Genomic DNA, 26596 nt, shown 5'->3' with positions numbered 1-26596 from the left:
AGAGAAATGGAGTAATGTTATCAAGATTTATAAAAGAGGGGGAAGAAATTTAAAACTTTTACAAGAATTCAGGTTTCGTGTGATAAGGACCCAAACTAGAGGCCATTTTTGTAGAGGAAAAAATCTGCAGAGTTAATAGGACTCAGTAGTTAGGAACCCCATCTGTGCATGTATATCTTGTTTAATAATTAAGTATAACAAGAGCATCAAAAGATGCTCTAGCCAGGGCAGATAAGGTCAGCTGTTTTCAAAACTCACGTTGATTTAACAGTTCCTGCACCCCTCCAAATTTCTTCTTGAAGTGGACAGCTATCCCAGCGCCCATTCGACAGTCCTCACTGATACAATGGGCTAAAGAGTCTGTTTTGGGGCATGCAAAAAGGTCTCCTTTCACATAAGTAATCTAAAATGTGCAAAGGGAAAGAAAAGTTTTATTAGTGACAGAAAAATACTAAGCTATTTCTTTTCCTTTACTGTGCCCACCACCACTTCTCCTCCGTCCCTCCTTCATTTAAAGACAAATCCTCAGAATTTAATTTAAGGGGTTATCTAAAGCGAATTAAAGCATGTGCAAAAGAAAGCGATGGGTGGTCTCTGCCTAGGACTGTATCAGCCTTTCTAAAGTAAATCAGCAGGAGAGAGAGAGAGAGAGAAAAAGACAATTCAATTATTGGTTTAATTAAAAAGTGTTTATGCTTTTGACCTCAATTATTCTGAATTTCAGTTCAATAAATTAATAGTTGTTACGCACTCTGCTTCCTTCTGAATCTTCATTAGGGCTGCCAGCCATGATACTGAGTCGCTATTTCCAGAATTTAAGTGTTTCTTCAGCTATAAAAAGGGGAAAGGAAGTAAAAATGCTTAGGCAACCTGAATATATTACATTCAGACTGCCCTGACCACCCACGTACGAACATTTTCCCCCCACCGTTTATCGCTGAAAAGTAAGTTCGCCTCTAGGAAGTAATACAAAACTCTTCTGGGGCAAGAAAAAGAAAGAATGCATAGTTTCGGAGGCTGCCGGGCCCCGCTCGCATTTCGCGCTTTCCTGGAGCGGAAGAAAGGCGGTCCTAGGACCCGCCTCCTCCTTTCCCCGCGCCCGCGCCGAGCAAGGCTGATTCAAGACAGTCTCCTTTTCCCTGCAAGATGCAAAAGTATTTCCCCATTGGATCTGGCCCATAAGCAAAAAGGTGGGACTTGGCCACAGTCCCGTTAAGCCGCAACTAGGGAGTATACAGGCCTGGGGGAGTGTACTGCCGAGGCGGGGGCAAGTGGAGAGGGAAGGCGACCTCTCAAGGAAGGCTCACCATCATCTTTTGGGGGGAGTTGGGGGAAGAAGTCTAGAGAGGCGTCCCATTCTCTGTTTCCTACCCTAGGGCGGATCAGCGAGGGCGTGGGGCCTGTCCCGAGGTCCCGTGGTAGGGAGCGAGGAGGCTCGTTCAAAGCCCCAACGTACCGGGGTTACCCTTCACCTGGAAAGGAGTCGGCCGTTAGGAGGTCCCGCCCCGCGGGGAAGGGCTCTGGTAGGTGGGGAGCAGGAGAAGAGCCCAGATGTGGAGCCAATCCCGCCAAAGCTCTTAATTGCACGCACCTAAGATGGCCGCCCACCACCTGGGAGCGGGGCGGAAACGAGCCCCTCTAGCTAGCTAGCCGAACCTGCACTCTTTGGTGATGGCCGCTGAACTTCCGGTGGTAAATTCCATGGAATACCCCGCCGCCGCCCGGGCATGCGTAACGAGACAGCGAGTTGGGTAGAACGGCGCTTGCGCATTAGCCCCAGGAGCGTATCTCCAGGGGCCGCAGAGACGGGGGAGGGCTGTTAGCAAAGGAGTTAGTTAGCGCCTGCGTGGTACTATGCTCAGGGCGGTGTTTGAAGGTTGAAGGGTTGAAGGGTCTGGGGTGTCTAGAAGGCGCCTGCGTATTCCTTCGGCCGGAGGTGTGATCCAATCAGGGAAGTGGGCGTGGCTTCAGGGGACGCCTGAGCAGTGCTCCTTCAACTGGGGGTGGGGCGAGCCCGAGCTCGGGTTAGGGGGCGTGGTCTCGGAGGCGCCTGCGCGGAGGCAGTTGGAGGGAGGCCCGATTCCCCTTTGTTCGGCTTCGCCATTTTGCTAGGCAGCGGCAGTGGCGGCGGCAGCGGCGGCTGGAGCCTCTGATTGGGTTTCGGGGTCCGGTACTGGAGCCAATCAGCGCGGGCAGCGAACCGGGGGAGCGAGGCACGGTGAGTGTGAGGAGCCAATATCCAGCGGCCCAGAGCCGGCCCCAGCGCCCCGATTGGCGGGTCTCGCTGACCACTCAGGAGAGGCCCAGGCGCCCGTCGAGCCCGGGGAGCCTAGCCGAGCGGGGCTCCCGACGGCCCAGGCCGGAGCCTGCGAGCGTTCCGGGGCACTCCCGGCCGAGGCCTGCAGGGGGCCGCCCCGCGCGGGGATGGCGCCCTCGGGAGCAGGCATCTCGGGGTCCAGAGCCTCGCAGGGTGCCAGAGCCAGTTGGGGATGCGATGCGCCCCGTTCCCCCGACCCTTAGGCACAGCTTCTCAGGCCCCAGGCCGGGGGGTGTTGGGTTTGCCTGCCACGAAGGCCCCTACGCTCAGGTGTACACACACACGCGGGCCCGGGGCCTTGGCGGTTTCCTCCTGGTCCTTCCGGCCTCACACTTAAGCCCGCCCTTGCACTCAACACGCTCTGGCCCTCGGGACGGGAAGTCTCCCCCCGCGGGGCCCGCGCACCCCACCCCTCCGTGAGCGGGTCTGTCTGTCTGCAGCCCTTCTGGGTCGGGAGGCAGGCCCGGGGAAGACGCACGCCGCAACCATCGGGCCCCGCGTGCATCGCGGAGAGGGGGTGGGCCCTGGGCCCGCCCCGCCCCCGCCCCCGCCCCGCCCCGCCGTCCCCGCTGTCCCCGCTGTCCCCGCTGTCCCCCTGATCGGTGGAGGGGATCCATTAGCGCACCCACTCCCCGGCCCCGCTGCGCCCCTCCTCCCAGCACGCTCGGCCCGGGTCTCCGGCCCGGCGCCGTTACCACCCCCTTTTGGCTCGTCATTTCCTCTCTTCCCCGCCCCGATCGCCGGGCAGAACTGCACACCTCCGTCTTGGAGCGCAACCAGGCGGTCACCCGTCCTTGCCCGGGCTGTAAGGCCTGTCCATTCGGTGCCTGGAACCTCACTATAGAAGGTGGCGAGCCCTGTGCATTCCGTTTACCGGAGGCTGCACAATTTGCTTTCAGTAGTCTTACCTGTTGTTGCTCATCTTGTGAATTCTCGCTCCCTTGGGAATGCACAGTTATTTTCTTTTAACCTTTCTGTGTCACTTTGAACGTGTCAGGTTTCACTCATTAGCTCAGTCCACAACCATCTCTTGGTTTGTTTTTTTCCAGTATGTTGATGTTTTCTCAGCAGGTATTTATAGAAACTTAACAGTGTTGTGGGGTTTTGGTTAGGGTGAAAGGAAATCTCCGTTGACAACCAAGTATCGAACAGTTAGTATGTACCAGGCGTCCATCTGTGTGCTGGGGAGGGAGTGGTTAGAGGTCGATAAGAACCTTCCCAGCCTGGTGGAGATTGACAGGTGAACAAGTAATTAATATCTCACGGTTAGTGCTGTAACGGGGCCAAGTTCAGTTCTGTGGTGTACTGATGTGTGAGCTATCAACAGCCCCGGTGGAAGGCCAGCATTGCCACACTTTTGATTGGCCTTGAAGGATAATGGGATTTCTTCGGACAAGAAAGAATGGAAGAGCATTGCTCACAAAGAGAAAAGCATGTGCAGAGGCACCAAGCTTTGCTGTGTGTTCAAGGGGGAAGAAAGTATAGGGCAGTGGGCAGTTGCCATGAGAGTTTAGGCTGGAAAGCCCAGTTGGTAAAAACACTTGTCTATCTTGCTAAGGAATTTTTCGGAAGCAGTTATTTTGTGGAGATTCGGATAAGAGAAATCTAGAAACACACTTTTTTCTAAGATTGGAAAAATAAGTCTCTGGCTTATGGGGTTCTGCTCCACAATAGCAGCTGACTTTGGGGGGAAAAGGAAGATTTTTCTCCTAGGACTTTAAAAGTTTTTACTCATGTGAAGCACCGAGTGCAGCAGTCCTTGCCACATAGAGTAGGCCTTTAGTATAATCACAGTTACTAAGGTCATACAACTGGTAGGTTGCAGAAAACTACTCCTGAGGAGTAGTGCTCTTTTCACTACTAAAAATTTGGGGACAGTTTTTGTTTTCACTTTTTGTAATGAGTTTTTCATTGTTTAAGTCATTTTAAAAATTTATTTAATTCTTAAAATAGCTAATAGATGGAGCACTGTGGTTTAGATATTTTTTAGAATGTTTACATTTGCTTTTGGACTGGATGAATACCTTGGTACTTAAAAATGGTTATATCTAGTCACTAAAAAACCAGCAAACATTTTTGCTAGACTTCTTTCTAAACGACAGTTATAGTTTGGTCACTTTTTTGCTAAACCCCTCTGGAGACTCCACCTATCTGCAGAAGAATTTAGCCTGGAATGTTGAGATACAGTAATCTGGCCTTAGCTTTCTCTTGACATGTGGCCTTGTATATACTGTTCATATGTGGAAATTTTTCTGTCCTTGTTTTTATGCTCTGTCCTCATTTGGAGTACTCCATTCCCTCCCACTTCATCACATATATAAATCCTGCTCATGCTTAAGACCAGGTCAGATGCCACATTTTTCTAAAGCCTTCTTATCGATCCCCAATTGGAAGAACTCTGTGTCCTCCGAACTCCCATATTACTTTGTTTTTCTCTTAGGGGTTCAGTACAGATTTTTACTCCTTTACTAAATTTAAAGACTCTTTGAAGTTAAAATCTTAGTCACAGTTTTACTTTTATTTCTAAAACCTTCAGGATGGTGTCTGACAGGTGGTACATCATTAGTGGAGATTAAGAAGCAAATTAGGAACTGCAATCCACAACCTTTTGGATGTTGGGGAAGCTGGACAGCCCTTTGTTCTCTAGTCTTTTATCAAACACAGATCAGAACCTGTTTGTTGAGTTGTGAAGTTAATTTAGTGGGCCAATGCTGGTAATTTTTTACAATAGAATAGAAAATATCACAGTTCATCTTATGTTATAAAAGTAAGTATTCATGAAACTTTTGTTTTAGTTACTTTTTTAATATGTTGCATGTGCATTTGTGATGTGAAATGTTTTTCTTACTGTGAGTTGTCAAAAAAGTTTGAAAGCTGCTGTTCTAGTTTTTACCTGGTAGTGATTGTCAAATATGATAATTCTACGGGGTTTTTCACTTATAGTTGAGTTTCTGGAAGTTTTAGCTTTAAAATAAAAATGTGTGTGGGTCCACAATGAATGGATTCCTAAGTAGTTAGCTGCATTTCAGGTTCTGCACCTTGAAGTGAAGAGGAAGGGAAATTTTCTTGCTAACCGGAATAAACATACTCACTTTCTCTCTTTGAGGAAAAGACATTCAAACTTTGAGTTAGGAGTGAGAGCTAGACAGACTAAATCTGGCTGACTTAATTCTGTCAGAATGTGGCCGAAAGGCACTTGAGGAAAGACGACGATGTTTACAGTTCTCCTAACTGAAGCTCACAGTAATGGGAACATGTGGCTTCATAGAAGCCAGTTGCGTCCAGCCTTCACCATTAGCAGTCTCAATATCATGCTCCACGCTGAATCGCTCCCTCGTTAATATGACAGAGAATTGCTGTTAGACTTGAAGCTGCTTCCTTTTGACCCTTCAAAGTATAGTGGATTTAAGTGTTTTTAAATTGAGGCATTTGTATTACCAGGATAAGCTAGTTAAGAAGAAAATCTGCATGACGTTTTATTAATCATTTCCCTGCACTTCCAGTGCGATGTAAGCTTCTGGAAATTAGCGGTCAAGGAAAAAATCTTATACAGGAAGGGGATTTGGGTGGGGTGGGTTGTTGAAATACAGAGGACATTCCTTCCTGATCCTTATTTTTTTAATCAACTCTTTTGAGATATAGTTTGGACATAAAGGATAATCATTTTAAGTGTACGTTTTGATGAATTTTGACAAATTTACACACCTATGCAACCACCAGCACAATGAAAATATAAAACATTTTATCACCCCGGAAATGTTCCAAATGCTCTATTCCAATCAACTTCCCACTTGCCCCTCTTCCCCCTTTTCTATTTCCAGGAAACCACTGATCTGCTTTCTCTCTCTAGATTACTATTACCTTCTCAGGGTTTCATATAAACGAAATCATACCACTGTTTTGTATCATGACCCTTAATTTTTAATTTTATTAGTTTAGAAACATAAATGTATTGTGTATATTGCAGTTAGAGACAAGATAGAGTTTAGGGAAGATCATTCACTTCCCTGGAAGAGCCACTTAGTCTGGCTGAAAATCTGATTTTCTGTACTGTTCCCAGAATCTCTCAGGAGCCAACTGAGTCACCCAATTCAGAAGAGACATAAAAATCAGAAAGCCAGTTTTTCAGTATGCAATGAGAAATAACTATCAAGTTTACTTGTGTTGCTGATCATATCTGCTCCCTGTTGGCTAGTGTATATGTAAATCCAAATTATAGCTAGGTGTGTGCTTGGTGAGCATTCCATTAGAGCAAGGGTGGTGAGTTGAAGAACCACAACGCCACATACCATCATGCTGTGATGACATAGTCATCCTGTCACTTGTTTATAACTTTAACACTCTTATACTACATACCAATTAGGTTATGAGTAATAGGCTCAATCGATATTTATTAGATTTTCCTTCCAACATTTTAGTATAAAAATTTTCAAACATACAGTAAAGTTGAAAGTGTTTTACAATAAACACCTGTATACCCTTCATCTAGAGTCTACTGTTAATGTACTAGCCTTTTCAGAGAGATACCTATATATATATATATATCTCCATCTATTCATCCATCAATATACTTCTTCCTAATATTTGGGCACGTACTTGAATATAGTTTGATTTCTTCACATCATATTGAGACACCTTACAATCATGGTGGGTGATTCATATCATCCACCATGTGTGGATTTGTGGAGAGTGGTGCACTGCTTTGCTGCTGTGATGTGCAGATCATGTAACTCATATAACTTTGTCATTCAAATTTTAGAATTCATGAAGGCCTGGAGAAAAGTTTGGGGAAAGATTTATCTACATTTTGCTTATATACAGCTGTACCTCTCCCATGTTTCCAAGGTGAATTACCCTTTGATAATTTATATAATTTTAAATTTTTGAATCAGGTCTTTATTCAAGGTTCTCAAATATCACTTCAGTTTATCTAATTGTGTGCTTATTTCAAAATGGAGCTTTCAGCTGTTAAAGTGTATGAGAATAGTAAATTTGGGCATTGACTGCATATTTGATATTAAGAACTTACAAACTTTTTAATGTTTTGAAGTAATTGTAGAGGCACAATGTCATTGTGATAAAATGATAAAGAAAAGAATCTACTCTTTGGAGATAGATGCTGAAGTATTTTTGGAGTTTTGGAATAATAAAGTGTCTGGGATTTGCTTCAGAATAATGCAGGGGTGGGTGGAAAGTGGATGAGATCTATGTGGAGTAAGATTGACCATGGGTTGAAAATTGTTGAAGTTGGGTAATGGCCATAGGGGTTCATTATAATGTTCTCACTATGTTGGTACATTTTTGAAAATTATCATAGTAAAAGTTAAAATTATACAGTAAAGGGTGGGGTATTATTAGGCATTCAGATTCATGACTGAGGAAAACTTAAATTCTTTTCAGAGAAAATCATAGCCTGCTGTTTCTGTAATTCCTTTTTATTCCTTGCTCTGGATTAAAACGCAAACTCGTAAACCTTTGCTGGGTCTTTCTTACTTAACACTACTTAATGGAGATTTTGATAAGCAACATGTTTGACTTCAGGTCTGGGTAATTACTTACTAAATAATAAACCCTGAAATTTTAAATTGCTTACCATGTGTAGTGCAAATGTGTTACAAATTAAAGAAACTGTTCTCTAAAGTACATGTGCAGACCTGAAAATCAGTGTTAAATAGGCCTTGTAACAAAGTGATGTTGTAGCTTAATGAGAATTTCTTAAGGTGCAAGTGTTGCTATAGTAGTATTGAAAGGAAAGGTTGCTGATGAGAAATGACAAAGAGCATTTTTTATATATGTTAAATAGCGTTATCAAGGTTAAGCATCTGGTGAGGCCTTTATTAACAATCTCACTTTACTTTTCCTACCTTTCTAATAGGAGTGCATCTTGAAGTCTTCTAGGATCTCCAGAGTGAAACTCACTGTGGTCAAGACTCTAACTTGGAGGGACCATGGAACAGTATACAGCAAACAGCAATAGTTCAACAGAGCAGATTGTTGTACAGGCTGGACAGATTCAGCAGCAGGTATGGAAGTAAAACTGCTTTAAACATCACAGCAAAAGAGCTGATAATAGCACTGCTCAGTAGCAGAATTGAGAGCTCTCAGATCTTATAAGTAATGGGTCTGGTGACTTGTGCTGAAGTGCTTTTCAAAGATTGGATTTGTTGCAGTTTCTCTCATTTTCTCTGTTCAGAAGTCTATATCCAGTCCATAACCACTTAGAATTTGATTTCTTGGCAGCCTGGTTTAATAGTAACTTGCCCCCTTTTATCTTATTAGAAATCAAACACCTAGTCTGTTTTCAGATGGAATTATGGAGGGGTTTTTTTTGTTCTTCTTCCTGGATTCAATTTGGTTGTTTCTCTTATTGATTAAGCTACCTTGTGGTCTAGTTAGGCTTTGGCCACAATAAACAAACCAAGATAGCCTCTAAGAAATCCACTGTCCTTTGATTTGATCCATCACAGTGCTTATTTTGAAAAGCTCTAGTTTAACATGAGGATAATATTTAGATAGCCACACTTATGGATAAGCACATATTAGAAGGGAATTCCCTGCTGCTGGTTTATCCTAATTAAGATAGGTTGCCTTCTTGAATTTATACACAGATTACATTTTCTGATGATTTATACCTGGCTTTATTTTAGGAAAACTTCACTTGTTTTACTTGTTATTTCACTTGTTTTTTCTCCCAGGAAGAAAAGAAATTTATTATGCATTGATTTAACCTTAGGCCAAGATTGGGAATGTTTAGTTTCCAAAATGGAACTTAGATAATATAGAAAAGTAGTTAGTAGGGAGGGCAGAGGATGTTTTGATGGTGAGTGTTTACATCTAATGATCAAAGAAAGGAGCTACTCTTGATTAAAAGAGATTAATTATCGAAATTCCTTTGCTGGCTTTTCCTTCCACGTAACTGCAGCTTCCTTCAACTGCCTTGGTAGAAAAGGGGATTCCACAGAGGACCCTCCATTCATACCAGTGCCCTGGTGGGTGAATTCTTGTTCTGTCAGAACTTACTATTAGGAGTAATAAAAATTAGGTTGAATCTGTGAAAACATTGCTTCTAAGGTAGTCCAACTGAGTAGGAATAATCCTAGTTTGGGGACATAAGAGCAGTGACCTCATGGAGATGATTTTGGCTCATGATGATTACCTTCATTCTTCCTTTCTGGGGATTGCATTCAAGTTCCAGAAATTCTTCATTGTAGCTTCAAAGCTGCTAAAACCTGATGAACTTTTTTGTTCTTGTGAATTCATTTGAGGAAATAAAAAGAGCTTTAAAATAACTTCACGAAGAAGGATCAAATACCTATTTTTGGAGGGAAGGACTGTGTTAAAAATTGTTTTGTCAATGATGTCAGCTATATTGATTTTTTTTGAGTCATGGAAGTGTGTTTTGAGTTCCACTCTGGGGACAAAGGGCTAAGATCTGTAATCTGTTACCTTCAACAAAACAGCTTCAGTATAGGGAGCCTGCAGTTTGAAAGTCCTGTGTAGGGTGGGGCTATTGAAAGAAGACCCTCCCTCTCCCACAAGAGGTAAGGTGACCTCATGTCTTGAACTATACATTTCCTTCCTGACACATTTCAAGCTCTTCCTGTTCCTGTTCTCAGCAGCAGGGTGGTGTTACTGCTGTCCAGTTGCAGACTGAGGCCCAGGTGGCATCCGCCTCAGGCCAGCAAGTCCAGACCCTCCAGGTAGTGGTGCCCTCTCTGATTCTCTGTAAGCACTGCATGAACTTCTCCTCTCCTCATGTTTGGTGCTGTTTGTGGTAGGATCTCATGGAGAAATGGCAAAGTCAGTTGCATGTCTTTGATGCTGCTAACTTGTCTTTGAGGCTTAGAAGACGCCAGTTTCCTAATGCTTCATGCTAAATCATGTAGTGACACCAGTATCAATTTTCTGAAAAGTGCCGTTTGGCTAATGTTTCTTTGGGAATGTCTGGGAAAGAATCAGTATAAGGGACAGGAAGAAATTCTTACAAGTGGCATTAGAACCTATTTAGAGATCAAACTGTAATAAGATCGCATGGTAACTTTTCTTGAGTTTGTATTATGATAGTGGAGAAGAAAATATATACATTTTACTAGGGTAGATTGTGCTATATTTTTATTAAAAGGACAACTTGGCTGTCCTGTCCTGCAATAATGATTGCACTTGACAAGATTGATCTAATCACCGAATCTTGTTAATCTCTTAACTGCTATCTTTTCATTACCTTTCTTGGGGAAAATAATGACTTGTCTTATTATTACATCTGCAGAGATTGCCCCATAGCTCTTGAACAGAGGTGGGATATGCTTTCTGTAAGTCTTAAGTATTATAGCCTCTATAAGAATTCCTACTTAAACAATGCAGTTTCCTAACATTATGTATGACCAAGTTAAATATGTAAATTGGGGTTATATTTTGGCCAGTTCCTATATAAAGATAAGTGAAGAAGCATAAGTCTTTTCTGAGTTTATAGGTTACTTTAACTAAAATGACCATATTTTTGAGAAATTGACAAGATTCGAGTACCCTGCCTTTTTCCCTCCATTGAATGGAAATGATTCAGAGTAGGACCTAGAATGTAGAACTGGCATCTCACTTTATTATTAGTGCTGCTTAGCAAGTATCCTGCAGTGAACTACCCTTTATTGTAATCATTTCACTTTACCCTTTCAACCCCACTCCCAAACCTGCCACTCATAGTGTTTGATGATGATGTACAGCCAATTCTGCACATAAATTAAGCTGAAATAAGCTGAGCTTATAGGTACTCCCAAACTATATTCAAATCTCAGTTCAGCAGTTTGTTATTCATGTTTTTCATGCTTGCTTCATCTTATTGAAATATAAAACAGTATTGTCATTAACCACTTGTGGAATGGGAATGTAACATGCTCTTAACTGTATGGCTTCTTGTCTGATGCATGTATTCTTGTATTCATTCATATGTTGTAAAAACAGTGGGTTCCTTGGAGTCTCAAATAGTTCATCATGTGCATATATAGGGGAAAGTGTGTCAATGAAGGGAAAAGTTAAGATGATGGATAGCCAGAAAATTACTAATAGTTGTGCCTTAAAACTTGTGTTTCCTACTTAGGCAGATTTTATTTAAAGAAATGGAGGTACTTTATGAAAATAATGGAAACCTTTCCTGTAGGGCTCTCATTATTTTGGAGAATTTTAAATACTTCTTTCAGTTAGTCATGCAATAAATATTCTGGAAAGTCTTTCCTCATAGAGCATATGCAAGTCTTTAAAAAATAAAGTGGAATTTCTCAATGAACAGTTTAACAAAATACAAGATTTGAATGTTCCTGAAGATTATGATATGCTTGGTGGGGGGGAGGCTTAATATCTAATTACTAATCTAGGATAGATCGGTCTTTTAACTAATTCCTGTTATTTGAACATACTTTCACTAGCATTAAGAATGATTATTTCAGATATACGAATTTTCTTTTGATCTGTTACAAATAATTCCTCAAAACAAAGATAGAAAGTTTGGACTTGTAGCTATTCTGTTGAACTAAAGTGGCTTATTTTTTGGCTTTCAGAATGCAGTTAGCTAGATATTTTCATATTGAGACTCAAGATGTTAACAGAGCACTTACAATGCCCTGGCTTCTAGAGTAATCCATTTACTCACTGGAGCTTGAAAGTTGGGAGTTTTTTGGTACACTTGAGTGCTTTGTATAATGTTCATATTTGTTAAAGCTAAAATAACTATGCAGGTATTGCAGGGTCCAGTGTGAGAAGTTCCACCACAGAGATTGCAAACTCACCAGCACTATATTTCTAGGCATTTTTGCTAGTGGGCTCCTTAAACAACCACAGGACTAGAATTCTCAGTGAGGTGAAGAGGGTAAAAGGTATATGTTTCATTTATGCTTGAGAAACTGTAGGGAGGAAGGGCATTCTATATAAGCTTCCAGAGCTGCTCACTGCCTAACCTGGAGTGGTTGCTAGGTACAGTTTGATTTACTCCTTACAAGTTACTTAGAATTTGCAGTCAACCACCATCCCCACCATCAGCCCTCCCTCTCATTGCCTCCTCTCCAGCCTTCACTAGAGACTATTCCTGGATATTGGTCTAAAAACGAAAATAGCCTTGATGATTTGATTAAATACTTCTCATGGGTTTAGCCTGTATTTGATGATAAATGCCTTGTATCTATTGAGACTTCCCAAAGACTCTGCTTATTCTCCATTATATCTGACCTTAAAGTATTCAGCTTGGCATTTAGTCAAAGATACTGTATTTTCGAAGAAGACTACTTGAGGATGAGGACTTGAGACTTATTTTCTTAGTGTCTCTCCTACCTTCTCCCTCTCTAGCAAGGCAGCAGAGTAGAAGCAGTGATTGTCTTTTGGTAAAAACCATTTTGTGTCTTATGTTATTTCATTGTTCTTATTTTACTTTATTCTAGGTCCAGGGGCAGCCATTAATGGTACAGGTCAGTGGAGGCCAGTTAATCACATCAACTGGCCAACCCATCATGGTCCAGGCTGTTCCTGGTGGACAAGGTCAAACCATCATGCAAGTCCCTGTATCTGGGACACAGGGTTTGCAGCAGGTGAGTGATATTTTTTAAAATGTTTAGACAGAATAACAGGATACAGGTTTTAAGAAATAGGTTGTTGCGAACTGAAAATTGATATTGCACTTAATTGTTTCTTACCTTCTGTTCGCATTTAGTCGATTTCCCACCTTTGTAGTGTCAGTGATATAAAGCAGAGCTATACAGAAATTGGACATCTCTGGTAAGGACTAAGATAGTAGACGTGATCTCAAATCAATGTAAAGAATATAAAAATAATGTAGTTTAATAAAAGTAATTCATTGGTATGATCTCAGTTGGCACTTCTGGGCACTGGGGGAGGGAATTTTATAGTCTTCATTTCCTTCCATGTAATTTATAACTTGAGTTATCTAGCAAGTGATGGAAATATTTCAGTTCAAACCTATCGCACACACCTCAAGCTGTACTTAGAGCAAAATTTATAAACTTAAATATTTTAAAAGAACTGCAAATAAACAATGGTATTTCTCTTAGAAAGTTAGGAAAAGAACAAAATGAGCAAAAGATAGGTTAAAATTAATGAAGTAGAAAACCAACAAATGTAGAAAAGTAAAGAAAAGCTGATTCCTTAAACAGACATATAAAGTAGTTAGGTAAATCCACTGGAAAGACTGATTCAGAAACAGAAAACAAAAGTAAACAGGACACACAACTCTGTGGCATCAAATTTTTAGAGGGATTTTTATCTTGTTGGCAAAAATTTTAAACAGTAATTATATCCAGTGCTAGAATGGGTGTGAACAAAATGAAACATTCATTATTTTTGGTAATTTTCAAATTCTAAAGTCATTTTGGAAAGGTATCTCACTCTTAAATACATAAGCCGTTTGATCTACCTGTTCTGCTTCTGAGAATCTATTCTATATGAACAAAAGCATCAATATTTAGGGAGAAATGTAAAGACATTTATTGCAGCATTCTACTAGCAAAAAAAAAAAAAAATTGTAGCCTGAGTGTCTGTTAATAAGGATAAAGAAATGGTTGAATACATCATACTATATTCATATGGAGTGTACTATGTCCTTGTTAAAAAGGATGAACTGTTGACTTTGGGTGAGGGGTTAATATTGAAGTATTTTTAGTGAGAAATAATTTGCAGAGAAGTATATACTTAAGTCATCTCACCTTTGTAATTAATAGCTAAATCCCAATGAGTATATATGTTTATGAACTTTTTACTAAAATTTTCTAAAGCTGTTTATATCTTTAATTTGTTTTAACAGTTACAATTATTTCATTAATGTCTTCATTTTTCTGGAGGAATGTAATATAAGTTGAAAAAAATTTGGCTATGCTTGATAAATCAAACTTTTAAGTTTTGCATATTCCCTTGTAGTCTTGTGCACACCTTTCAGACATAGTTATACACATGCACATAGTTTTCATTGTGTGTTTGGTGTTTTTGTTTGTTTTACTTTGCTTTTTTTCCCCCCCACATGATTTTCTTATCATTTTTAATTCCTTCATAATGGTCAATTTGATGAATCAGAATTTCTAATTTACAAAGTGTAGTTAGGGATTTTTGTTTGTTTTATTTTTCTTTTTTTGCTTTTATAGGTAAGATTACTATAAATGTATTTGAATTTTATAGCTTTATTTTTTCAGTTGAATTTAATCTTATGGTAATTTCTTTGGAGTGGAAGAATTGGTTGGGCGAAGGGTAAGATCATTTTTAAAGCTATTGGCATATTTTTGCCAAGATAGAGTTTTAGTTAGGATTAAAAATAGTTTCCATGTTTCTCCATGCATAAATGTATGAGCCTTTAAATATATTTTAGTGTGTGTACTTGCCTCAGTTTCACACTGCTATTTCATTTCTGTCCTTGCTGTCATTGCCTCGTCTCCAGCCCCCTCTTGCCACTCCCTCTTCTCTGTTGAATAGAAATAGTGTGATTCAGTGCTAGGAACATTGTACCACTAGTGCAATGACCTGACTTCATTCACAGGTCTGCCATTAAACAAACTTTCTGATCTTGGCCAAGTCATTTGAGTGTCAGTTTTCTCATTTGAAAATGCAGTTTATATCAGGTGATTGCTAGGGTTCATTTCAGCTCTGAATTCTGTGATTTTTGTGGGATTTTTTTTTTTTGGCCTTTAAGAGACATTGAAATGTTTATTTTATCCCCCTCCCTCCAAGCAGGACTGTAACTAATCAAACCATCTTGGAAAAATTATTTTCTGTTAATGTTACATAATATGTCTCTAGGTGAGATCCCATAGCCTCCCTTAGAATGCTTAAAATTTCAATCCATTTTTATTAGAGGTTGCTTTAGTGTTTTTTGAATAACCGTGTCTTTTAGAAGTGTACTTAACCTTTTTTTGGATTGCATCTTCTGTTTTAGAATGCCATTGAAACCTATGCTCTCAGATTAATATCCCTGGCTTGATATAGACAATGGAACTAAAGTAGAGAGCCAAGAAATAGATGCAAGAATATTGGAAATTGGTATATAACAAAAATAGTATAAAGTGTCAGTGAAGAAATGGTTTAAGAATGATATCAAAAAAGAAAATTGATCTCTACCTCATGCTATATCAAAAATACTTGCTAGATAGATTACAGATCTAAATGGAAAAAAGCGTACTTGGAAACTTTTATATTCTCTTTACAGGAATATTTTCTTTATGCTGTGGCATACAGAAGGATTTCTTAAAGCCAAAAAAAATTGATTTGACTACGTTAAAATAAAAACTTGTATACATCAAAATATATCATAAAACAAAGGTAGAAGACAAAATTTGGAGAAGGTATTTTTAACACATAACTGGGTTCGTATCCAGAATACACTAAAAAAAATTCTTTTTATGTACTGATACGAAAATAACAATCCAGTAGAAAAATGGGCAAAGAATATGAATAGATAGAAGAGGAAACCCTACTGACCAATAACACGTATTCCTTGCTATCCAAAACAGGTAGAAAAAGATCCAGATAACCAGATAAATTTCTTTACTTGTTTATTTACCAACACTTTCTAATTTAATTTGTTAAATCTCAGTGTTGACTGCAGGGGTGTCTAATATGATAGTCTCAACCTTTCTGTACAAAATCTTTTAAGGATTTTGTATATACATATTTATAGAATCCCAGTTGGAAAAATTAGGAATTACTTAATTTTTTTTCAATATGTTATTATAAAAAACTTCAAACAGACAAAAACAAAGAGAATGGTATGGTGAATCCTCATCACCCATTTTAACACGCAAACTAGTATTATGTTTAAGTAAATCCATTTTCATCTATATTCCCCTACTCAAGGATTATTTTGAATATATGTAGTACCATTTCATCTATTAAAAATAGGGTATATTAGGTATATTTAGGGTATATTTTTAAATGAACATGCTTTTAGAAATATATACCCATGCCAGCCTATCATCGTTTTAAAAACTGACATTGATCCCATAATATCATCCAGTATCCAGACAGTGGTCAAAATTCCCCCATTGTTTCATAAATGGAAAACAAGTTATCTCTAATTCATAATAGAGCAAAACAGGACTTCTTTTTTTCCTCTTGAGAGCATTTCCTGCCTTCTAGAGGAATTTGGGTAACTAACACTCCAGAACCATAGGAGGCCAGTGTCAGCAGGATACTAATCTTTTATGTTCTGTTCCCCAGATACAGTTGGTCCCACCTGGACAGATCCAGATCCAGGGTGGGCAGGCGGTGCAGGTGCAGGGCCAGCAGGGCCAGACCCAGCAGATCATCATCCAGCAGCCCCAGACAGCCGTCACTGCTGGCCAGACGCAGGTAATTCCACTGTCCACTGTGTCAACACAGGAGCACAGCTGCTTTGGGAGGGTTAGACAACTGAGTCAAATATTTCACATGTAGTAGAAATGGGGAAGAAAACCATCCAAAAAATTTCTTTTTCTTAAAAAGGACTACATAGTCCTTTTCTTTGTGGTGTCTTTGGAATCTGTTAAATTGTGTCATTATTTATTTCCTACAGACGCAACAGCAGATTGCTGTCCAGGGGCAGCAAGTGGCACAAACTGCCGAAGGGCAGACCATCGTCTATCAGCCAGTTAATGCAGATGGCACCATTCTCCAGCAAGGTACGTGTGCCCATCATTTCTGTGGCACTTTTGGGGGCATCCTTTTTATCTTGAACAAATGACTGCTTTAGAAATTTTGTGGTGACCTCTATACGACATATTTTTGAAAAACAACAAAATTTCCTCTAAGTCTCCCTTGATTGTTAGTTCCTTGTCACCAATATGCGACCAATGTTGATTCCATTTGTAGAACTACAGTGGTTGTTAAAGACAACCACTAGGACCCTGAGGATTATATAAGCTTTTTATTCTTTCTGGGAAGAAATGTTTTCTAAATAGATTAGAAATATGGAGTTTCTTTAGTGGTAGAGACAAACATCATAAGTCAAGTTGGCATTTATTGCTATTGCTGCTTTTTTTTTTTTCTGGGCCACTGCATTATTAATTTATTCCAAAAAGACTTATATGCCCACTCTGTATATGTAGCACATTACTAAAAGTAGTTTTCTTCTCTAGACCTTCTAGTCTAGTAAGTGAGACATGCATGTGACCAAATAAACACAGTGCATAGCCCTTATTAGAGGTATGTATTCTATGACTAAAGGTTTGACATGTGATTAAAATTTGGCAGTATACAAGATCCAGTGAGTGCAGTAAGTGTGCTCTCCCATGACTCGGGAGAGGGCCTGAACTGGCAGGAGCTCAGAGAATGCTGAACAGATCCTCAAGTGCTGCTGGTGATAGCTTGGGGGCTTGGAGTACCTGGTTTAGTTTTAAGTTTTAGTCCTGCAACTGTTTGACTCATCGTCAATTTAGGGTAAACAAATTAAAAGTTTATAAAAATCTTCATCCTGAAGCAGGTTATTCATATATATAAGAACAGTTGATATAGCTGGAGTCATACCCATAGAAAGGGAAGCCTCCAAACTTTTTGGTCACCCATTGAAAACTATTATTGGAATAGCCAGGGAATTATCCATTTCAAGGGTAGTTTTATTCAGAACTGAAACCCAGATAGTTAATAGAATTTCTAAGATTGTGATTACTTGGATTATATACAGCAAACCAGGGAGAGAATGGAGGAGTGCTTTTTCTCCCCTTGTGCTTCTGAGTATGTTTTTCCAGGGTGAATAAGTGTGTGCCAGATAGAAGAGGGACTAACTGTGTTCCCTCCTTTCTGTGTACCTGTTTTTTGTTTGTTTTATGTTTTATTTTCTTAAAGTTACAGTCCCTGTTTCAGGCATGATCACCATCCCTGCAGCCAGTTTGGCAGGAGCACAGATTGTTCAGACCGGAGCCAATACCAACACAACCAGCAGTGGGCAAGGGACTGTCACTGTGACACTACCAGTGGCAGGCAATGTGGTCAATTCAGGAGGAATGGTCATGGTAAGAAAATTGATTTTTCATTTCACTGTTCTCATCTGTAATTTGTTTTTCCATGTATCTTTGTCTTTGAAAATTTCTTCAACTTGCAATTTGATATCTCTCACAAAGCTTGTTTATAATGCTGACCTCTTGGGATTGCGATTAATCCCTTAGGACACTTACAGAGATCTACTTTTACAATAAACATTACAACAAACCATAATCCATTCTGAGCACCTACTATGTGCCAGAGACTATTCTAGGTGCTAGAGATACAGCAGAAGATAAACAGATGTATTTGCTTTTCTGTAATCTTATTCATAATTCAAATAATGAAGGGAGATACAAACTACTGATCTTCGGGAAGTGGAAAGTATATTGCCCAGAGTGGGTAAAACAAGAAGTAAGTTCAAAATTAGAAAGATTGTAATCAATAGAGAAACCAAAAACTGGGATGTAAATATATCGGGAAGATAGGGAAGGAGAGTTGGGTGGTGTGAGTGAAAGCTAAATCCTCATATATGTCAAAATAGGATGTCAGTATACAGTACCAAAAATGGATAAATTAAGAATGAGTAGTAGAAACCTGCACAGAAGTAGAGGAACTACCAGAAAAAACAATCAACCATTCAAAGTTGTTATAGTTGGGAAGGTAGTGGGGCACGGGAGCCTGTTACTTGTTTCCTCATACATTTAGTACAGTGTTTTGTTTTTGTTTGTTTAGGAAAATATGGGTTGAATTATATAGTAAGTTAACAATTTAATTAAATTATTTATATAACTAAAAGCATTTAGTAGCACTTGGTCAATCTGAACCTATGTTCCTTTGTGTTTTCCTTGTGCCCTTTTATTGCCTTACGATTACCGTTCATGACCATTAGATGGCAGCAGACATTCCTAGAAAATGGAGCAGTTGTGTGGACAAAAATTTGGACATGGTTGTGTCATTTATCAGTATGGCTCCTTGGCCCCTATTACAGAATCATCTGGAATGTTTGTTTAAAATGTAGACCTTCATCATCAAAAAATCTGCAAACAATAAATGCTGGAGGGGGTGTGGAGAAAAGGGAACCCTCTTGCACTGTTGGTGGGAATGTAAATTGATACAGCCACTATGGAGAACAGTATGGAGGTTCCTTAAAAAACTAAAAATAGAACTACCATACGACCCAGCAGTCCCACTACTGGGCCTATACCCTGAGAAAACCATAATTCAAAATAGAGTTATGTACCACGATGTTGATTGCAGCTCTGTTTACAATAGCCGGGACATGGACACAACCTAAGTTTCCATCAACAGATGAATGGATAAAGAAGATGTGGCACATATATACAATGGAATATTACTCAGCCATAAAAGGAAACGAAATTGAGTTATTTGTAGTGAGGTGGATAGACCTAGAGTCTGTCATACAGAGTGAAGTAAGTCAGAAAGAGAAAAACAAATATCATATGTTAACACATATATATGGAATCTAAAAAAAAAAAAGTCATGAAGAACCTAGGGGCAGGACGGGAATAAAGACGCAGACCTACTAGAGAATGGACTTGCGTACGTGGGGAGGGGGAAGGGTAAGCTGGGACGAAGTGAGAGAGTGGCATGGACATATATACACTACCAAATATAAAACCGATAGCCAGTGGGAAGCAGCCGCATAGCTCAGGAAGATCAGCTCGGTGCTTTGTGACCACCTAGAGGGGTGGGATAAGGAGGGTGGGAGGGAGGGAGATGCAAGAGGGAAGAGATATGGGGATATATGTATACGTATAGCTGATTTCACTTTGTTATAAAGCAGAAACTAACACACCATTGTAAAGCAATTTTACTCCAATAAAGATATTAAAAAAAATAAAATGCAGGCCTTTGGGGTAAATGTTCTCCAAGAATCTGCATTTAACTAAGTGTCCTATAAAAGCTGCTCTTTGTAGCATTCAGAAGAAAACTAACAGGGACCAATAAACTGATTCCCATGTCCGTACTTCATGTCACTAGTTAATAAGCTCTGATTTTCTTTTCACACAGATGGTACCTGGTGCTGGCTCTGTGCCTGCTATCCAGAGAATCCCTCTCCCTGGGGCAGAGATGCTTGAAGAAGAGCCTCTCTATGTGAATGCCAAACAGTACCACCGTATACTTAAGAGGAGGCAAGCCCGGGCTAAATTAGAGGCAGAAGGGAAAATTCCAAAGGAAAGAAGGGTATGTATAACATTGGGAAGGATACAGGATGAGAACGGCAGGGTTCTACTTTTGAAATTACCTTTTATGTAGTTTGTTTCCTTGAGTACCTTCCAAACATTGAACTTAGATAGCTGCTACCTTTTGTAAAAGCATTTATTATTGCTATATGGCGCTTCAACTACAATATTTAAAAGATAACTATGACATAAATAGGGTGTGTTTTTTTTATCTTACGTAAAAGAAGTCCAGAGATAAATTGTCTTGGGCTGTGGTAGCACATTTCCAGTCCTCTAGACCCATTCTCCTCCTTTCTTACTGTCCTGATATTCTTAGTATGCTGTCCATAGTCCAAGATGACTGTCTGGGCTCTAGCCTAGGAGCAAAGGGAATAAGAAAGGCATTCTTTCAAGGAAACATTCAAGAAGTTCCATACCTCTCATTAGCCAAAATTTAATTACATGGCCACACTTAACTGCAAATAAGTGTAGGAAATGCAGTCTTTTTACTGAGCAACCAACTAAAATTTGGTTTGTTATTAAAGTGAAAGAGAGGATATATATTGGGAGGTAGGTAGTCATCTCTTTTATATCTTTGGGGAATCTTTAGTTAGTTATTACTTATTTGGCATTTACATTCTTATGATAGTTAGATATGGTTAGCTGCTGTTTGTGTTTTCTCCAAAGATTTCTCCATAATACAAGGTCATAATTGCCCCTGGTGGCTTTGATCACAGCTGTCCTAAACTTTTAATCATTAGACAGCTATGCTAGTTTCAGCTAGTAGTTTTATTTTTCTTATTTTAGAAATACCTGCATGAGTCTCGGCACCGTCATGCCATGGCACGGAAGCGTGGTGAAGGTGGACGATTTTTCTCTCCAAAGGAAAAAGATAGTCCCCATATGCAGGTAAGAAGATTTATACCTTTTATTCTTCTCTTTACTGCCTTGTATTTTCTTGGGTGGAAGCCTTCGCATTGTCCTCTTGATATTTTCAAACTAGGGACTAATCAGTCTCTAAACTGGGTGCAACATTGTGTGTCTTAGAGCCCTTTTCACCTTAAAAGAACTAAGGTCTTTAATCAGTGGCCCTTTTTCCTTCCAGTCTTTGCCAGCTATTACTATTAATTCCTTCTTGAAATTCTCACTTTTCTTGATTTTCAAAGAACAAGTTTGTTTCTTAGTGTAGTAGTAGCAGCAGCAGCAAACACTTAACTGCTGTGTGCCAGCCATTATGTTAAGCACTTTTCTTTTGTAAGCATTTTTTCATTGAATCTTTACAACAAGCTCAAGCTCCATGAGGTAAGAATTATAGTTTCCATTTTACATTTGAATCTGAGGTTTAGAGGGGTTAAGTTGTTTGCCTAAGGTAAAATATTTAGTAAAATGGTGCAACTGAAATTCATACCTAGGCAGTGTAATTCCAGGACTTAGTCTGTAACCATACTGGTTCTTACATCTAATTTCACTGATTGTATCTTGTTGGCATTTCTAGTCAGTATGTCCAAAATAGAACTGTTGGTTTTTATTTTATTTTTTTATGCCTAAACCAGACACTCTTCTCAACAAGTAACATGTCCATTCGCCCAGTTATTAAAGCTAGAATTGTCCAATTCTTGAAGTCCTCTTGGTTTTAACTCTAAAATATACTCTCAATCAGCTTACTTTTTTCCCTCGTAACTGCTGTCAGCCTGGTCTAACCTGCTCTTCTTTGCTTCTGTTATTACAGCAGCTGCCTAGTCTCCCTTCTTCTCCTCTTGTGCCCCTCTAGTTCACTCTCCACATGTCAGTGTGATCTTTCTAAACGTGTATCATATCACATCATCATCCTGCTTAAATCCCTTCTACTCCCACCCTTTTCCATTTGCACTTAGACTAAAATGCAGAGTTCTTACCATGGCCAGCAAGGCCGTGCATGATCTAGCTACTGCCCACTTCTGGCTTTATTTCCTCCTGCTGCTTGGTCTTTATGCTCTTGCTATACTGTTCAGGAACCTTTGTCTTCAAAATAGCTGGTCTGTAAAGCTTCTCATGCCATCCTTTTGCTTGGCTATCTCCTTCTTTTAGGTCTTGGTTTAAATCTGAGAGGCCATATCCAGAGGTCTCTTCTACCCCATTATTTTCTCACATCTTCCTTTTCTTTTGAGTACAATATTGATAATCATATTGTTTTATTTGTGTGATCGTGCAGTAGTTGTCTCCTTCACTAGACTGTAAGCTGTGTAGAAAGTCGAGGATTGTTGTTCTCTATTGTACTTAGCATGATGCCCATTTAAGAACAAGCACTCAGTAAATGTTTGTTGAATTAATGGGTTCCTCCCATTTGCTGATGCTTTATTCTGTATACCCATCACATCCCACCTGCACTACTGTCAAATCTGTCTTTATAAGATGGTGCTTTCGAAAAAAAAAAAAAAGATGGTGCTTTCTTAATCATGTCAGTCCCGTGCTCAAGGATGCATGCTAGTTGCTCATTGCTTTCTGCAGCAGATCTCAAACTATTTCTGTAAGTTACTTAGCCTCACTTTCTTCACCAGTCAAGTGGGATGCTGTTGATACTTTATAGGAATGTTGGGATTTCATGCAGTAAGTCACATTAGGCACCTGTTTAGCACAGTGCTTAGTGCATGGTGAGAGCTCAGTAGAGGCTGGTTATTGTTCATGCTCACTGATCAAGACCCAGCCTCTGGTCCTACCACCTCCAGCAATGTTTCAGCTTTTTCTTGGATCACACCAGTTGAGGCTTCAGAGTGTTGGTGTGGAGGAACTGAAGGTGGTTATTGTGGAGTGTTGCAAAAAGCTTCCAAGGACTGATCCCCTCCCCCTTTTTTTTGCCACACTGCACGGCTTGCAGGATCTTAGTTCCCCGACCAGGGATTGAACCCTGGCCATGGCAGTGAAAGCGCCAGATCCTAGCCACTGGACCACCAGGGAACTCCCAAGCACTGATCCTTGTCTTAACACTGCAGGTTTTTTGTAAAAGGCAGGCAGTAGGCAGAGTTTAATGGAAAGAAGATTAAATCGGAGCCAAGAGATTTGGGAGTTAGTTCTTGCTGGGCTCCTCACTAACTTTTTGACTCTAGTCCAGGCAAATCACTTTACCCATCCAGGCTTCAGGTTTACCTACAAAATGAGTGCATTAAAGTAAATAAATTCCAGCGTCCTTTCCAGCCCTGCTAAGTGCTCAGTATTTAAATATGATGATCAGAAAATATACAACATGACTTGGTTTCTCTGGGTCTTTTTCTTAGCTGCCTAAGGACCCTTAATCCTTAAGCATAGAGCACAGCATAGGTGCTTAGAAAAGAGAGATACTCTCAACTCTGGAGTGTTTAGTAATGGAATGCCAGGCCAGACTTGGAATCTTTTTAAGAGTAGGGTGTATTGTCTCTTCTTTCCTAATGGAGCTGCGTTTCAATCCGTGTGTGCAGACTTAGATACATCACAAGCCTTTGGTTTACTTAGCAAAGTTTGTGTATTTCCCTTGGTGATAAGTAGTGAGAGCCATGAGTTCCCAGTTCTTTTGCAAAGGACTTTAATTGTTATGCTTTCTTTGTAGGATCCAAATCAAGCAGATGAAGAGGCTATGACACAGATCATCCGAGTGTCCTAACCCCAGGCCATGTGATGGAACTGATCAAGGTCATGTTCCTGGCACTGTTTCCCACTGTTCCAAGGAAACTGATCAGCTCTTCCAATGGGACACCGACGATTACATTCTGCCCTTTTCTACAGGACAGAAACCACTTAGTTTTTAATAAGTGGCTCAGTATTATAATTGCAAGGATGTCTGGCAAATTGAAGTTGCAAGCCTTTGTCTCACCCTTTCAGTCAGGACTTATTTCAGACTGTTGGTGACATTGACATTTCATGGATTGGAATGATGCAGGGGACCCATGCCAGCCCAGCAGTACCACACCTAGCACTTAATGTTGACTGGTGATGCCAGCCGGCCATCTCAGCAGAGGAGAACGACCTTCTCAACCTAAACTGCAGTCAGGGAAGCTGCAGCCCACTCCTTCCCATGGATTCCAAACAGCACCCATCCCTCTGATGGGGGCTCTCAGGCTGACTAATGGACACTTTGTATTCAGAGACGGTTTCCAGGCAAGGAAGCTTCATCTCATGATATGGAAACAATAAATTCTCTGAGATACATTCATCTAATCTGTGGTAATAATAAGAATCCCTTCTACCCAGATGATAGGTTGGTATTTTTGGACTCCAGCCAAGAAAAAGCTAACTCTGGGGATAGACTGATAAAAGACTCAAGCACTAAAAATATAGCTGAATCTCTTAGCTTTGACAAGTTGTGGTCTGCTTGTCTGTTGACAGGTCATATGGACTGTAGTTCTTGCTGTGGTTACTTTTAAGACAATTTAGAGTGTACTGGACCTTGACACTGCCTTTCCTAAGTAGAGAACAAAACCATAGAACTTCTGTGCTGAAGTGCTGAGGACATTTGTAGTAGCTCCTTAACAGAGCAGAACTAGAGATTTTCAATCACATGCTTTGTGACAGCATTTGGGGAATAGAAAGATTCATGTTTGTTTCAGTCTAGAAGGACAAAGGGTAGTATATATACTCTCGTGTTGTCATATAGCACGATTCACCAGTGGATGGATGCCTGGGATGGATCATTAAGATGAAGAGAATAATTTACATTTATACTATAACCTTTTAAGCACGGAAAGGGAAAAGTCTGAGATTTGGTCCTTGACAATTTCTGGAAAGCACTGTTCAATCAGGCTATCCTGGACATAGTCCAGGTTGCCTGCTAGAGCTTGAGGTGTATGTTGGCTTCACTCCTGCGCTTTGTGCTGGCCCTGGGGAGCGAACATTCTCATTCTTCCCATGGCAGCTGATTCTTTGGTGCCAGTTTCCGTTTGTTTCCCCTTTTCTCCATAGGCATTGTGTGGAAAGGTTTTCACATTGCATCCATGTTCTGGGGATAAACTGCGGACTGGAAATAGAGATTCCTGCAGGGTCAGGAACAGGACCACAACTCCCAGAGTGGGTTGTGCCTCGGTAATCAGTTTCTTTTCTAGACCTGGAACCCTGGGAGAACTAAGATGATATTTCAGAAGAGTTGCTGTTTTCTTGGAAACAAAGAAGGAAAATATAATCCTTTTGAAGAACATTTGGGTTTGATTTAAATACCTAGAGATTGGCTCTTTCTTTGATTTCACTCTAGCTGTATTAAGAGGGAAAAGAAATTAAACCCTCTAAAGAAAACATCACAAAGGGAAATCACTGTAATGGTAAAAACAGAGGTACAGAGCTATGCAAAGAAAGCAGGAAGTGAAGTATCTCCCTAGTCCCTTGAATCTAGCCATCTCTCCTGGCTTGCAGATGTTAGGCGGGGTTGACCTGTGGGCTCACTAGAAACTTTTGGCTCTTTATGTGAGTTTTAGGTGTTAACTTTATTCAGTAAGCCCCAAGTTCTTCAGATGATAGATTACTAAAAACAATGAAGAGTTTATATCCTTTGGTTTGTTTAGGAACCTTCAAGATGCAGAGTTCAGAAAGAAATTCCTCAGACCTAATTTCTAGTACTTAAGCCAACAACAGTTCTAAAATGCTATTTATTTGTGTCTGTAAGTTTGTACATAGTAATACCAACCTCATATTGTTGCGGATTTTTTTTTTTCATGAGTTTGAGTTTGGTTTTATTTGAAATGAATACAGTTGTCATTTTGTCATTGCCATTTCAGGTAGCTCATGGCCCTTTTATTGTGGTCATTTTAGCACATAATAACCCACAAAGTGGGGGTGAGGTTTGGATTTTTTTGTTACTAGAAGTTCTTTTATTCATTTGTCCTTGTGACTGTAGTGATGGCTTCATAGATGCAAAAAGAGTGAATGGATGAGTGAATAATTGGTTTAATGCATAGTTATTTCACTTCTTGAGTGCTTTTTTTTTTTGCAGGATAATTGTAAATATATATTTTAATTGCACTGGTACATTGAACATGTCAGTGTCTATACCACTGGACCAACAGCATTTTTCTGGCTAATGGGTGCCTGATAATGTCTTGATTTTCCTTTGGGACTCAACTCTACGGAAGGTTTTTTCCTCTCAGCTGTAGGGGGAGCACAGGTGATTGATCATTGATGTCATTTCAATTGTTATTTTTCAAAATAAATTTATAAAATGCTT

General features: G+C 40.0%; 2 protein-coding genes across 21 annotated transcripts in view; one reads left to right on the top strand and one right to left on the bottom strand.

The window, feature by feature from the left end:
• The window catches only part of OARD1 (O-acyl-ADP-ribose deacylase 1), a 6236-nt gene extending 4414 nt beyond the window's left edge, over positions 1–1822 (bottom strand). For 2 of the 8 annotated variants that reach the window (XM_036867964.1, XM_036867971.1), the window contains exons 1-3: positions 1457–1592; positions 752–831; positions 259–403 (exon numbers count right to left, since the gene is read on the bottom strand). In XM_036867964.1, the coding sequence (XP_036723859.1) occupies positions 259–403; positions 752–790 (184 nt within the window). In that variant the 5' untranslated portion in view covers positions 791–831; positions 1457–1592. Of the gene's footprint in view, positions 1–258; positions 404–751; positions 832–928; positions 1069–1307; positions 1329–1371 lie in introns of those variants that run through there. The other 6 variants (XM_036867966.1, XM_036867967.1, XM_036867965.1 and 3 more) reach the window with 6 other exon arrangements.
• On the top strand, positions 1173–26596 carry NFYA (nuclear transcription factor Y subunit alpha). 13 transcript variants are annotated; one of them, XM_036867949.1, is made up of 12 exons: positions 1173–1190; positions 2113–2218; positions 7077–7162; positions 8193–8340; positions 9934–10020; positions 12739–12885; positions 16514–16645; positions 16848–16953; positions 18116–18282; positions 20285–20458; positions 21244–21345; positions 23996–26585. In XM_036867949.1, the coding sequence occupies exons 4-12, from the start codon at positions 8266–8268 to the stop codon at positions 24047–24049; spliced, it is 1044 nt and encodes a 347-aa protein (XP_036723844.1). In that variant the 5' UTR covers positions 1173–1190; positions 2113–2218; positions 7077–7162; positions 8193–8265; the 3' UTR covers positions 24050–26585. The 13 variants fall into 13 exon arrangements, with proteins under 13 accessions (XP_036723844.1, XP_036723852.1, XP_036723851.1 ...); XM_036867952.1 differs by lacking the exons at positions 1173–1190; positions 2113–2218 and adding exons at positions 2233–2587; positions 4854–5084; XM_036867950.1 differs by lacking the exons at positions 1173–1190; positions 2113–2218 and adding exons at positions 2233–3164; positions 4854–5084.

Source organism: Balaenoptera musculus, chromosome 11 (assembly GCF_009873245.2).
Source record: "Balaenoptera musculus isolate JJ_BM4_2016_0621 chromosome 11, mBalMus1.pri.v3, whole genome shotgun sequence".
Lineage (NCBI taxonomy): Eukaryota > Metazoa > Chordata > Mammalia > Artiodactyla > Balaenopteridae > Balaenoptera > Balaenoptera musculus.
This window is presented reverse-complemented; position numbering and strand designations above follow the sequence as displayed.

Bases quoted from the DNA above. Each gene is read 5' to 3' on its own strand.
- NFYA (XM_036867949.1), top strand. From the start codon at position 8,266: ATGGAACAGTATACAGCAAACAGCAATAGTTCAACAGAGCAGATTGTT. The intron at 16,646-16,847 runs GTAATTCCACTG...TATTTCCTACAG, and splicing joins TCACTGCTGGCCAGACGCAG to ACGCAACAGCAGATTGCTGT. The intron at 18,283-20,284 runs GTAAGAAAATTG...CTTTTCACACAG, and splicing joins ATTCAGGAGGAATGGTCATG to ATGGTACCTGGTGCTGGCTC.